General features: G+C 42.8%; 1 protein-coding gene and 1 long non-coding RNA gene across 2 annotated transcripts in view; one reads left to right on the top strand and one right to left on the bottom strand.

Annotated features, from left to right (window-relative positions):
* Nucleotides 1-1,033: 1,033 nt before the first annotated feature.
* LOC142743371 (uncharacterized) lies at nt 1,034-13,931 on the bottom strand. Its single transcript, XR_012881550.1, has 3 exons — nt 13,337-13,931; nt 6,894-7,213; nt 1,034-3,357 (listed from the first exon to the last, which is right to left on the bottom strand). It is a non-coding gene; the product is annotated as an uncharacterized LOC142743371 (long non-coding RNA).
* RNF43 (ring finger protein 43) overlaps nt 13,250-14,548 on the top strand; it is a 58,943-nt gene continuing 57,644 nt past the window's right edge. Inside the window, exon 1 of the mRNA XM_075854093.1 lies at nt 13,250-14,363. Within this exon, the coding sequence (XP_075710208.1) occupies nt 14,136-14,363 (228 nt within the window). The 5' untranslated portion in view covers nt 13,250-14,135. The remainder of the gene's footprint in view (nt 14,364-14,548) is intronic.

Here is a 14,548-nt window from a genome sequence, read left to right as displayed (position 1 = left end):
GGCAAACTTACAAAATCAGCAAGGGATCAAATACTTATTTCCTTCACTGTAGATAGATAGATAGATAGATAGATAGATAGATAGATAGATAGATAGATAGATAGATAGATAGATAGATAGATAGATAGATAGGAGATCAAAAAAAATAGGCAGCACTCCGTAGAATTAAAGCTACATTCTGGCGAGCGTGTCTGATTTGCGCGCGTAAAAAACGCAGCATTTTTCCTGAATTTCTTGTCCATGTGCTTTGCGTGTGGCATGCATTTTTCACGTCTGTGCAAGCACTTAATTTTTAAAATTTTTTTCATTTCTCTGCTTTTCAATGTATTTGATGCGTGAAACACGGACAGCGCACAGATGTCGTCAGTATGCTGTTCGTGGTTTTCATGCACCCATAGACTTCAAAGGGCGACTAAGTGCGTGAAAACACACCAATATAGGACATGCAGTGAGTTTCACACAACGGACACAAACTGCGTGAAAAACAACGCATGTGTGAATGGCCCCATTGAATTGCATGGATCTGTGTGCTGTGCGTGATTTCAACGCACAGCACACGGACGAGTATTATGTTCGCCGTAAGTGAAAAAAATCAAGGGTATTTTATTACCCTCAGTGCAACGTTTCAGCTCTGTCCACTAGAGCCTTTCTCAAGTTTGAAAAAGGTCCTATAGCAGGACGGAAACGTTGCAGCTGTTGACTGAATAAAACTACACGCTTTTTTGAACCATTGGAGTGCTGTGGGATTTCTTCTACTTATCTCTCATAATCCACGGATCTGGATTACCTGCTTGCACCCATTACCGTGGTGGAATTTGGTGCAGGGTGCTGCTTATCTCGATAGATAGATAGATAGATTAGATAGATAGATAGATAGATAGATAGATAGATAGATAGATAGATAGATAGATAGATAGATAGATAGATAGATAGATAGATAGATAGATAGATAGATAGATAGATAGATAGATAGATAGATAGATATGAGATAGATAGATAGATAGATAGATAGATAGATAGATAGATAGATAGATATAGATAGATAGATAGATGTGCTGATCAAACTTTTGTATTGTTTATGTGATTCATATATGTGGGGTTAGTGATTGCCTCCATTTTTTGATCTTGCACTCCTCCCATTCTGCCCTGGGTGATTTTAATTAGTTTAATGCTGGTTCCTACCATCCCCAGTTCTGGGTGTATGTGCAGCGTAGGTTCCCACCTCATAGAGGTCGCCTTGTCGTGGCAGGTGGGCTCACACAATTTAATAAAAATGTGCGCTAAGAACCTCACTATTTGTAAGTAGATTTAATAGTAATGCATATTTATTTATATTTAGTGGCTTAGGTGGCATTAGTGTTCGCAGTGTGCTGTCGCCATTTTCTTGTGTGCTAGATGCCTATACTGAGACAACCACTTTAATTTAGCTCCACACCAGAGCTTAACTTTAGTTGTATTTTATCATAAGACAGATGTGAAAACTTATTTGAAACTGCATCTCCACTAAAAAATTAAATTGTGCCGGTATTTAGGTTAGCTTTGGATTTGATGAACTGCTACGCTGTTTACATAAGGACGAAACATCTTTAAGAAAAATCAGAAGCTGCTGATGTTTAAACAGTCTTCTAGCCCGCACACGTTTTTTCCTTATATTTGAACTGGCGCAGCATTGTAAGTCATAGTGATCCTATTGTTGAGGCTTTCCCTGATGTAATTGCAGGAATCTTAACATTCCGCAGAGTCTTGCTGTGAAATTACTGGATACAGTTCCATTATTAAACTATCTCACTTTAGGTCTGTTAACTGTTCGGTATCAGAAGACCCCTAAAGCAAAGCAGGGACTATTTAAAGAAGCGTCTATCCATCCTATTCTTATAAATAATACTGGTTCTTAGGGATTGTAGGAATCCCACAAAGACCCAGTGTTTGTGTGTGGTACAAAAGCTCTAGAACAGCTGCTTAAAGCCACAGGATTGATGCCCTGTTCTTTTGATGTTCATGATACAGCATTAGTCCCCATTCACACCCGCATTTTGATTCATTTTATTGAGCCCAGGAAAACTGCTTGAGAATTTCCAGTTTCTTAAGATTATTGCGCTTTGTCTAAGCCTATTAAATGACTTATCCTTTATTGGTATAATAATATTAACACAATACCAAGTCATTTACAATTACCACTTCTATCAGTCTCAGAAAAGCTTTCAGTTTTAAGTGCAAATTTACATGGGTCCTCCTTTCTGAGATAGTTGTGTGTTTTAAAGAAAGAAAATTAAAACGGCAGTTTCCTATTGAAATCAATAAGGGAAAGAAGCCACCATAAACCAGGGATCGTGCACGCAAATGTTAAAAACACTCACCGTATGGGCAAAAACGCACTGTGGCTACAGCTCTAAACAAATGGGAATTCATAGCACTCTGTTAATTTATGTATAACATCTAACGTCTGATATATGTTATATGTAAAATAATGCACCAGACTAATGTCACCCAAATGCTGTGTGAACCACATCTAAATACCCTTTCACACAAGCACGCCCTAAGGTCACTTCTATCAGAAGTATGTGAGAGGAAACTGGATCACCTAATAGAAGCACATTCCAGGCAACACTGATAGGTCGAATTCATACGAACGTGGGGAAACTCGAATGTGTAAAAATGGCCGTTATTCATGTCCGAGTTGTCCCCGTGCAGGTCCCGTTTTCATGGATGCCCATAGTCTTGAATCTATCGAGAGATCGGTGAAAACTGAACAAAATAGGACACGTTCTATTTTTCAACGGACCCTTCACACGGTCTGTTGAAACAACAGCCGTATAAACGGCCCCATTGAAATACATGCGTGTGACGGCCATTGTTTTAACGGCCGTCACACGGACGTATGCCACGGTCGCCTGAATTCGGCCACACACTGTGTTATGTCTAGTGCAGGGCCTGAGGGGGCAGTGCATGACTTTTTGTTGTTTGAATCTCCACCTATTGCTCAGACCCCGCACGAGGCATAACACAGTGTATGGTTTCTACGGGTTATAATATTTGTGTGTGTATATATATATATATATATATATATATATATATATATATATAAATAAATGTGTGTGTTTGCATTTATATCCCTATTCTTTTAACTGAACATTATTTTTTTATATTCGCAAATTGCTTTTAACTCATATTGGCTGTATGAATGGTGTTTCTCCAGATTGTCCTGTCTTATTGGTAATGATTCTGCGTCGGAGGCTCCGTTACTTCCATCAAAGATTCCATTGTTTTTGTTGGACAAAATAGTGCAATCCATGAATGAGACTGAATGGAACCCTGATGGGCGCCGTTGGTTTCTGTCATGTAATGGTTCCAGAGCTCCTATGACATAGCAGAACACAGATGTTAATTATTCATTTATTAATATTTAAATCTAATCAATTACAATTTGACTTCCAAAAATGTCATACTTTTCCATATATTTCCATAACTTCATTTCTTGATTGGTTGGCTGCCAAACTGTGCGTGTATGATATAAAATTGACACCCATTCTTGATTAACGCAAATACATTTTAAAACTTTTCATTATTTGGTACCTTCATAATACATGGCTTTACACAAGTGTTTCAAGGAAAATTCTTTATTGTTCCAACCTGAGCCGATCATGCCACATTGCACTTGTTTATGTAGCCGTGTCATGGATGGGCTACTTTTCTTTCTAGACATGCAGTTGTGAAGTGTTGAACCACTTTAGTGAGGTCGAAAGGGATAGTGTGTGGTTTATAGGGTGGCTCCCTGTGCTGCTGAAGACAAACACTGACCTTTGTAGACTCACTGTGAGGTTAGAGGTTACTTGCAAAGCATTAGCCCCATTATCATAGCTATGTCAAAGGATTGGAACAGCTGAATTCCTGACCCTTGACATCTGCTTGATCCCTATCCTGATTAAAGTTAACACGGGGAAAGGGAGAGAAAATTATTTTGTCCCAGGCTGGAACAAAGCATATGAATGATGAATTATGGACTTCTATTGTCCTATAGATATGGTTAATTTTAGGGCATAGTAATTAGAAATGATATACAATGTGTTATTGTTATTATAATAAAGACTATTGTAAAGGGTTTTCAGCCATTTGTGTTATCTTTATAATCTGACACTTGTAAGGAAGTGAACTGTAGTTTACCTGGGGACATAAACCAGCTTGCCTTCACCCATCATGGTCAATCATCTACAACAGCCAAGGCTTCTCTTTCATGTTTCCTGCACTTGTCCAGTCAGGATGTTTACAGATAAACTGGACATGTGGCTCACTTCCATACTAAGGCCAATTTTTTGACGGCCCGGTAAACCTATTTTGGGCCGTTCTCCCAGCTGCACGGCTTCCTTAGAAGTCTACCGGCCCGTGTTAACCACGACTGTCACTTGGATGTGATCCGAGTGATGGTCGTGCTTTCTGCCGCTTGCTCGCTCTCTTCTCCTCTTCCTCACAGTGCAAAGTGCACGTGAGAAGGAGGAGATTTTTTTTGCTCCCTATAGGAGTGGAATCCCTAATCCCCAGCCACAGCGTTGCCGAAGCTGTGGCCGGGGATTCCTCACCAGGAGAAGTCCCTGACTTCACTGTCTATATATGGACAGTTACGTCAGGGACTTCAGAAGTGGAATCCCCAGTCACAGCCATCCCTGACACAGCTGTGGCCGGTGATTCCACTCCAGGAGAAGTCCCTAACGTCACTATATGGACAGTGACATCAGGGACTTCTCCTGGAGCGGAATCACGGGCCACTGTGGCCGGGGATTCCTCTTCAGGAGCAGGGGACCGCTCCAGGAGAAGTCCCTGACGTCACTGTCCATATATGGATAGTGAAGTCAGGAACTTCTCCTGGAGCGGTCCCCTACAGAGGCGCAATCTACAGGAAGGGGGGGTGCGATCTACGGAGAGGTGCCATATACGGGAGCTGTGCCACCTACAGGGGTGCTATGTACAAAGGGGCTGTGTGGCACTACCTACAGGGGGGCTGTGTGACACTACTTAGAGGGTGGCTGTGTGGCACTACCTAAGGGGGCTGTGGCTGTAACTACACAGGGCAGTGTGTGGCATTATCTACAGAGGGCAGTTTGTGGCAGTATCTACAGGGGGCTGTGGCAGTATCTACTGGGGGCTGTGTGGCATTATCTACAGAGGGCAGTGTGTGGCATTATCTACAGGGGGCTGTGGCAATATCTACCATGGTTGTGTCGCATTATCTACAGAGGGCTGTGTGTGTCATTATCTACAGAGGGAAGAGTGTGTCAAAAAATTGGTAAAAGAATTTAATTCGTTTTTAAAACGGACAGGGAAAAAAACTGATGCAAAACGGGTCAAAATTGTCTGTTAAAAACGGAAACACAGCCCGGAACGGAAAAAATGCCAAATGGATGCAAAATGGCCCAGAAAAACTGACCAAAACGGGCGTCTTTATCGGCTGACACTCGGACCCTGTCGTGTGTATAGAGCCTAATTTGATAGAAACTATGTACATCCTGTCCTACGACTGCCCATACACACTAAATTAATGTTGGCAAATCCCACCAAAATCGACCAGTGACAGGGGAAGCAAGGATCGGACACGTTGGATTCCTACATGCCTGATCCTTTGTTTTGCCGGGATAAGACACTTCTGGGGGGATAGCTCTCAGCCAAACAAACGTTCAGTCATTAGTTATCCTACGTGTATAGCGTTATATCAGAAAATTATCGGAGAACTTGCACAAACTCAATTTTTGGTGTTTTAATGGTCCTGAAGTTTAGACCATGATTTTGTATAAGGATCTACATTTTACCTCAGTGAAGGGGAAATGGGAATCTAGAAGACCTTCCCAGGCTAACTCCATTCCACTTCACTGCCATGTGAGGTGATATCTTATCCAGAATAACTGTTTAGTGGGTTCAGTTTTTAAAGAAGTCTTGAAAGGGATTTCCCACAAAGCACATTATCGCCTTTCCACATTTATCACCTATGTGGGCCCCATAAACATTGAATAACACGGCAGCGCACATGCGTGTCCACCACTCCATTCAAAAACCTTCTTACTGCGATGGTGCAGTGAGGTAGAATGGGACAACAATTCTAGTGATCGGTGGGGATCCCAGTAGTGGGCCCTCCTCAGTGATCATGCATTTATCACCTATTTGTTGGATTAGTGATAAATAAACATAGTGGGAAAACCCCTTTTAAGATATTCAGATTTAAAGGGATGTGTCATTGTGACAGATTTCCTTTAAATCTAGCTCAGACAATGGGGATGTCTATCGTCACCTGTCCTTGGTCCATTCCTTGAAAGATGATTAATATGTATTTCTTAGTCTTTAATAAACTGGCTATAGTTTGCAATAAGTCCACCGATAGATGTCGGCCAAACAACATTTGGCCTACAGGTATTTCTTCCGACTCTCCCATGAACGTGCGCGTTTGGATCAACTGAACGTTCAAGTTTATTTCAATGGGAAATGGAATAAGCTGCAACCAGACACTTCGGGCAGAATGTTATTTACCACAGAAATAAAGAATTGAGCAGGTTGAAATCTAATATGACTGAGCCTTTCCTTCTGTCAAACTGCTACCATACACATTAGTTTGTCTCATCAAGGCAATCTCTTTTTACACAAAGACGGCTTGGCAATCAACGATTCCCCCCCCCCCCCAGATCCAGCTTCATAAATTCCCAGCGATGAGCTATGACAGTTGTGGCTGTCCCTACATAGTATTACATACCAGTCATTCAAATAAATGGTCGACCGTGTAACAGGTGGCTGGGTCAAGTCCACCAGAGCAACCGTCGATCTAAGTCAGTGGCTCTCTGCTCTGGTTTATAGAGGAGGATTCTGAGTGGGGGATATGGACAGGAGTTAAAGGGATCCTGTCATCAACATCTTACCTGTCAAACTCGCCTGACCCCTCGATGGCCGCAGCTGTCCAGAGTTCGTTCCTGTTCTCTTCTTTCCTGAAGTCCTCCTCTGTCGGTAAATGTAGTCGTTTAAACTCTTCCCGCCTTTTATGGTAATTAGTTTTCCCTCTGGGACGCAGCTTCTTAACCCTGCCCACCGCCGGCACCTGTCCGGCCCTGACTGGCTAAGGAGCTGTCAATCAAAAAGAAGGAGGTGGAGTCCACTCTGAGACGCTGGAGGAATGAAAATCTGACTCTTTTCAGATGAAGATTTGACTCTTTTCTGCTCATTTGCATACGGCGTGGGACCACTGAAAAACGGAATACTAAAGTTACAGAGCTTACTTAGAACATAGTTATAGCTTAGATTACAATGATTTTTCACCTACTTTCACCAGGTATTGCTGGCTTTATAGCTAAAATGCTGGTGACAGGTTCCCTTTAACTTATTGAGACAACCAACTCTTTGGATAGTACAAAGAAAATATATTTATTTAAATGAGAAATAAAGTTTATTTCAGTTATGTGTAACAAGATACGAGTAGTGACAGTGAACTGTGAACATCAAAAAGATTCCCGATTGCATGAGAACTACACCACTTACATGTCAGTTTAAATTACTTTTTTGGGTGTAGTTCTTTGATTAACATAAGATGTAGCAAGGCGATAATTACCCTTAAGAAACATTACAGAAAGATATTTCTCTCATATTTCTCCGGTTACAACAGGTTATCAACTATCACTGGATAAGTCCTAACTGCTAGATTGATGGGGTCCTGCCACTTGGCTTTGCAGTTTTTGTCAGTTCCACAGACTTTGAATGGAATGGCAGGGTCCATATTCAATTGTGTTAGTACAGCAAAAAGGTGAGGGGATGGCGGCGCTCCTCCGAGACTATTATGAGGTGGTGAAGTGTAGATAGCCGGCTGCCACCCACTGCAGTCACTTGGTGCTAAATCCTTGGTACTTGGGACAAGGTGAGAGTCAGAAGGTGAAGAGAAAAAATGCAGTGTAATTACGGGTATCGAACGTTCCTGATCCTCTTCAGCCTGGCGCCGATACCCGTAATTACACTGCATTATTTCTCTTCACCTTCATATTCAATTGTGGCACCAATCAACTCCTCCTGGCCACGAGTTTCCTCTAGGTATCGGTAGGAGACCCAGCAGTCGGACCCCCCACCAATCTAACAGTTATCACCTACCAGTGACTTGCAGCCTTCAGTGCAGGGAGTTAACCCTTTCGCTAAATTACCCTAGACCAGCAGGGATGTTACTATCAATCCCTACACTACCCTAGACCGCCAGGGATATTACCTATCACCGCATGTTAAATTAAGACGTTTTCCAGAGAAATAACAGCAAACATATATTTTTTTAGTCATTATTTATTATAAGATATAAGTTGCAGGTATGCTTGTAGAAGTAGTTTTCCGCAGCAAATCCGACCCTTGTGAACATACCTTAACAGGTATCTGTAGAGGGGCGGACATACCACATGGTCCCATTGGGAAAGGTGGTCCTCTGTCATCTTAAAAGCAGCTTACCACTGTCTATTAGGTTTCATGTATGGGTCAGAAGTAAGAGAGACGTAAGGGGAATTGTTCTATGATGAGCTATTAGAGTACAAGGGGCCCATATACTGTACTTGCACAGGGGCTCTCTGCTGTGTATCTGTGGCCAATTTTATGCATAGGCAAAATGTACTGGGTTGTAGATATGTGAGTACATGAGCGTTAAAAGAAAATTAAGAGAAGTTAAAGTATCTTACATAGATGACCCCCTAGTGAGATTGAAACAAATGTAAAAAGTTAATATAACGTTGACAATTATAAAAAAAATTGTTGCCAATAAAAAAGTAAAAAAAAAGGTTTATTGAAAAAACATCACTGAACAATAAAAAGAAAACCCTGTATATATATACAAAGCAAGTAATTGGAACTGCACAGCAAGTAAGGCCTAAGTGGCGAGTGCTTGCTTTCATGCAAAAGACCACTTCATCTACAGCATAAATCCAATCCACAAATGTTAGGATATAATCCAATACGGAACTTTTATTTACCCAGTGTCCACTGAAGCAACGTTTCACCCTCTCAATGAGTGCATTTTTCAGCCTTTGGGAGGGTGAAACATTGCTTGAGCTGACACTGGGTGAATAAAAGATTTTTACTGGATTATATCCTAGAGTGCGGCTTCCATTTGTCGATATATATATATATATACACATACAGTCGAGTCACATTATTATGACCATCTCCTACTTTCGAGGTCGGCAGCGCACAGCCCATGAAGGAAGTGATGTGTCGTGGGCTGGCTTGGTGGGTATATAAGGTGGGCAATAGGCTGTCTGATGAGGAAAACAAATGTGCCTGAACGCACACAATACCCAGCTTTCCCAGCTAGCACAGCGTGTAGGTAAATATCTAATAATTTACTTTTATTAGGTATAACTAAAAAGATAGCAAAGTGGGACACACAACATATAAATTAAAAATAGCCAAAGTTGACCAGCAAGTAGGCATATAAAGAAGCGTGATCGTATTTAAGTATGTGGAGTGCACCTAAGCACTGGTGTAGCAGAACAGCGGCAGTTGTAGGTTATGCCGCTGATTCTAACAATATCATTGCTGGCCTAACTCTGAATTTAAATTGGCATAGAAGCCCCCCCCCCCCCCGACATGTTTCGCTACAAACGCAGCGTCCTCAGGGGTATAATGGGGATAATGAGCCTAATAGGCTGTCTGAACACATATCACTCATTGTTGCCATTTGTAAAAGGGGCGATTTATCAGATTTGCCAAAAGGGATGATTATTGGCTTTCGGCGCATAGGTGGCAGTATTTCTCAAACAGTGCAGTTTGTGAACTGTTCGCATGCTGCTGTGGTGAAAGTGTATCGTGAGTGGACAAATGGCACCATTGGGAGTAACCGACGTGGAAACTGCGGAGCACCACGTGCCATTGATGTGCGAGGTGAACGTCGGCTACAAAGGTGCGCGAGGGTTGTACACGCTACAGTGGAGCAACTCATCGTGAAAATCAACCAGGGGGCTACAAAATGTGTGTCTAAAACAACAGTTCAGCAAACCTTACTGCGTATGGGGCTCCGAAGCAGACGGATGGTCACTGCTCCTATGCTAACAAAGGCACTTTGGGAAAAAAAGGCTTAAAGAGGCTCTGTCACCAGATTTTGCAACCCCTATCTCCTATTGCAGCAGATCGGCGCTGCAATGGAGATAAGAGTAACGTTTTTTTTTTTTTTTTTTAAACGAGCATTTTTGGCCAAGTTATGACCATTTTTATATTTATGTAAATGAGGCTTTCTAAAGTACAACTGGGCGTGTTTAAAGTAAAAGTACAACTGGGCGTGTATTGTGTTCGTTACATCGGGGCGTTTTTACTACTTTTACTAGCTGGGCGTTCTGACGAGAAGTATCATCCACTTCTCTTCACAACGCCCAGCTTCTGGCAGATCACGCTGTGACGTCACTTCCTGCCCCAGGTCCTGCATCGTGTCGGACCAGCGAGGACACATCGGCACCAGAGGCTACAGTTGATTCTGCAGCAGCATCAGCGTTCAGTTGCTATCAGTGTGTGAAGAGTGGGAGAAGAGGGTTGCATTGACAATCCAACATATACTAATATGCCACAAACAGGAAGTTAATATCACCAACCATTCCCATTTTATTTAGGTGTATCCATATAAATGGCCCACTCTGTATATATATATAAATATATGACAGATCAGCTTTAAAAAAACAAAACAATAACGGAATTACTTTTTTTGTGCACGTTTTCCGCCTATAGTAAAAATGTATAGAAAATTAATTGTTGACTTTCGTGCACCGCAAAATGATGCAAAAAACACGACCCCATTCCCTAATTCACGATGGCCACTTTCTCTCTTGAATTTAATGGAGAAGTGAAAGCGATAGCGTGCAGCCCTCTTTATTGTAGTCTTTGGGAGTTATGGAAGAACTGCACCACTGGGTTCTTTACAACTCACCTCTTCATTCACTGTCATGGAGAAAGCAGCCCATGTAAATTGGGGAATGGGATCCTCATTCTCCAAGTTGTTGAAGGTCCTAAAGGTGGAACCCCGACATATCAGAGAATTATGGGATATCTTGTAGATATGCCATATATGTTGAGGATAGGAATATCCCTTAAAAGTGGTTTTCCATCTTTAAAGCATACTTAACTTTTTAGGTGACTATTCAGAATAAGCTGTCATATGTGTGTACATGAGGAATAACACTATTTCTGGCCATTATATGACTTGTATTCTGCATTTTTAACAGTTTTCCTCTCTGCAGACTCTCTAATTCTCAGTTTTCTCTGATCTAATGGGTGGACCCTAGCTGCTATCATGTCTTCTATACACTGCACCCATAGAAGAGGAGAAACCTGCTCTCCTATCTCTAGCATATATATGCTTCAGAAAGGCCCATGCTGGGGCGGAAATGTCGCACTTGCACTTTGCCACATGGGCGAATAAAAAAAAAATTTCAATCCAAATTTGAGATGTGGAGTGCTGCCTGTCTTTTGGATGTCTATTATATATATATATATATATATATATATATATATATATATATATATATATATAGACAAAAATAGAAAACAGCAGCACTCACAGCAAATACTTGTATGGGTGCCAAGCATGTAGTCCTGATCCACGGACTAAGTAATGTAATCAAGTTGAAAAAATCTTGCAGCACTCCAATAGACGAAAAAAATAGTAGTTTTATTCAGTCAACATAACAGAACTGTTATGTTGACGAAATAAAACGACTATTTTTTCATCTATTGGAGTGCTGCAAGATTTTTTCAACTTGATTATATATATATATATATATATATATATATATATATATATATATATATATATAAAAATAAAATCAGCAGCACTGGGGTGACATATAACTCTTACCAGCAGCCTTTGTCTCTCTCTCTCTCTCTCTCTCTCTCTGCTCCCTTCTCCTTCTCTCCCTCCCCTCTTCATAAACTTCTATGGGCAGCATGTCTTTATTTCTCTTGTTCTGCAGAGTCTGTGACTCTCTCTACTCCTACTCCGCCTCCCCTCTACATAGATTTCTTTGGGCAGCGTGTCTGTTTCTCTCTTACTCTGCCCCCTCTCCCTTCTCCATAGATTTCTATGGACAGCGTGTCTGTGTCTAAGTCACTCTGTGTCTGACTCACTCTGCTCCCCCTCCCCTCACTATAGACTTCCAATGGCAATAAGTGAGCCGGCATGTCCTCCACCTTTTGCAGTCAGTGTTTTCTCCTCTGTAACTAGGAACAGATTTTGCTTGACAACATGGGGTGGACAGCAAATTACAGGGAGACACCTAGTGGCAGTAACTCACACGGAATTTGCAAGGATAAAACAACTACATTTTAACAGTAAGTAAATTACAAAGTTGATAAATATATATATCAGGTATACTAGTAGATTAGCATAAATTGTATGAAAATGTAGTGTCCATTTAAAAAAAATGGGCTAAAACAAATGAGCACATATTCACTTTTAAAAAACCCCTGCCAGTGGACCATTGGTGTTGGAGTGGAGGGAGATTGAAAAGGTATTTGCCTATTTGTTACTTAAACGGTAACTAAACCTTCAACAAACTTCTGACATGTCATAGTGACATGTCAGAAGTTTGGATTGGTGGGGGTCCGAGCACTGAGACCCCCACCGATCACTTGAACAAATCGGCAGAAGCTGAGCTGTGGTTTCTGATCAGCTTTTCTCAGAAAGCCGACGTAGCAATGTACGGACTCAATAGAAAGTCTGTGAACCCGTACAAAATCTGATCAGAAACGAAGTGGCTCAGCGCTCACCTGAATGCTTCTGCCGCTTTGTTTTAGCGATCAGAGGGGGTCTCAGTGCTCGGACCCCCACCGATCAAAACTTCTGACATGTCACTATGACATGTCAGAAGTTTGTTGAAGGTTTAGTTACGTTTTAAGGCTATAAACCGCTGCCATCAGATTTTTTTTTAATAGATTCCGTCACCTCTCCTGACTGCTTTAGTAAATACTTGTACTGCTCATGAAATAACAATGCTGGAGCATCTTTTCTTAGAACTCTACGTTGTGCGGTTCCTTTGTTCTTCTAGAAAAGTATGAATAAATTGAGAACTGGGTTTTACCAGCTGGGGGTGTGTCCACAAACAGACTGTCAACATCCAATCAGTGCTGACAGAGTGAGCTGTGTAGGGACACACCCCTTTGACAAGGGAAATAGTAACACCCAATTGTCAATTTATTCTTAGATTACTAAGAGGAATAACAGAGGAACCACAAAATGCATATAAAAAAAGCTGCTCCAGACTTGGAATTTCCTGTGGAATACAAGTGTTTACAAAATTAGATGCGTCAGGAGGGTTGACAGGTCCTGTTTATATAAGACCCAAAGTGGTTGCATCCTTACCACCACATCCTATATTTCTTCTATCTGGTCCATTGGTTGTGACCCGGAGCATCGCCACCTGCAGGAGGAGATTTTAGAGATCCCTGGACACTTCTCAGTGATGAAGGGAGTCAGGAGCAGCATCCTGGATATAGATGATACATGTATTATGTGTTTCCTGACAAGCCCCATGCAGAGAGGAGGCTGAGCAGCAGGCAGGGGAGCTGCCATCTGTCGGCCAGGCTGCAGAGGGAGTCTGGGAGCCAGCAGAACCACATTCTCCAGTGAGGGGGGAGGGGATCGCCTGCAGCTGCTCCACCCTCACTTTGTGTCAGCAGGTAGGAGCACAGCAGCTCAGTGCCCGGGGAGGGAGGCTCAGTGTCCTGGGAAGCGTCCTTACTGAGCGCACCGAGCAGGGGGAGAGAAGTTGTGTACAGGGCGTCAGTCCACACATTGCTCGGCTGGGATTGGCTCAGGGAGATGTGAGTGGAGCTAGAAGGGGCCTGTGCTGTGTTTACTGAGGAGGGGGCACTGCCCGGCTACACACGGCCTCATCTACCTGTGCGCCCCGAGAGGAGGAGGGCACCGCGCCAGGCAATCACCGGGAGGTGTGTGGGGTCGCTGCTCTCCACGCTGCTGTGAGGATGCTGGACATGTACAAGGCTGAGCCGCCCTGGTTCTAAGAGGAGAGTAGTCAATGAATGGAAGTCTGAGCAGCTACTGAGGATTACGTGACAGTCCAGGCCATGGATGGGGGGCCCCTGCCCTGGGGGTAGCGGCTGGCACTGCTGGCACGCAGGGTTCCCGGGACTGGCTATGGATGCCTGCTGCTGGCTGCAGTATGACTAGAGCCCGGCTGCAGCTGGCATCCCTCTGGCTGCTGCTTCTGGTAACTCTGCAGGCGAGGCTGGCGCTAACTGAGCAGGGACACAAGCAAAAAGCCCTGGTCAAGGTTTACCCTCTGAGGATGGAGAGCCCAAACTTTACCGTGGAGGGGGTATTCGCCATGGTGGCCGATGTGGGCCCTGCCGAGGGCAGGTTGTTCCAGGTGAGTGTGACCTGGCCTCATGTGATGGGCCTGGCAGCGCCAGTGCCCACATGTTGTTACATGTATGTCAGCGGCGGTGTGTGCTGCCATGTTGTCAGAGGTGAGAACCTGTGCTGGCATAATAACTATGTAGTTACCAAAAATAACATGAAAGTAACCTCAAGTGCTTCTAATTACCATGTTCT

The sequence above is a fragment of the Rhinoderma darwinii genome, chromosome 2 (assembly GCF_050947455.1).
Source record: "Rhinoderma darwinii isolate aRhiDar2 chromosome 2, aRhiDar2.hap1, whole genome shotgun sequence".
NCBI classification, from domain to species: domain Eukaryota; kingdom Metazoa; phylum Chordata; class Amphibia; order Anura; family Rhinodermatidae; genus Rhinoderma; species Rhinoderma darwinii.
Note: the sequence above shows the minus strand (reverse complement) of the source record. Positions and strands in the feature narration are given on the sequence as shown.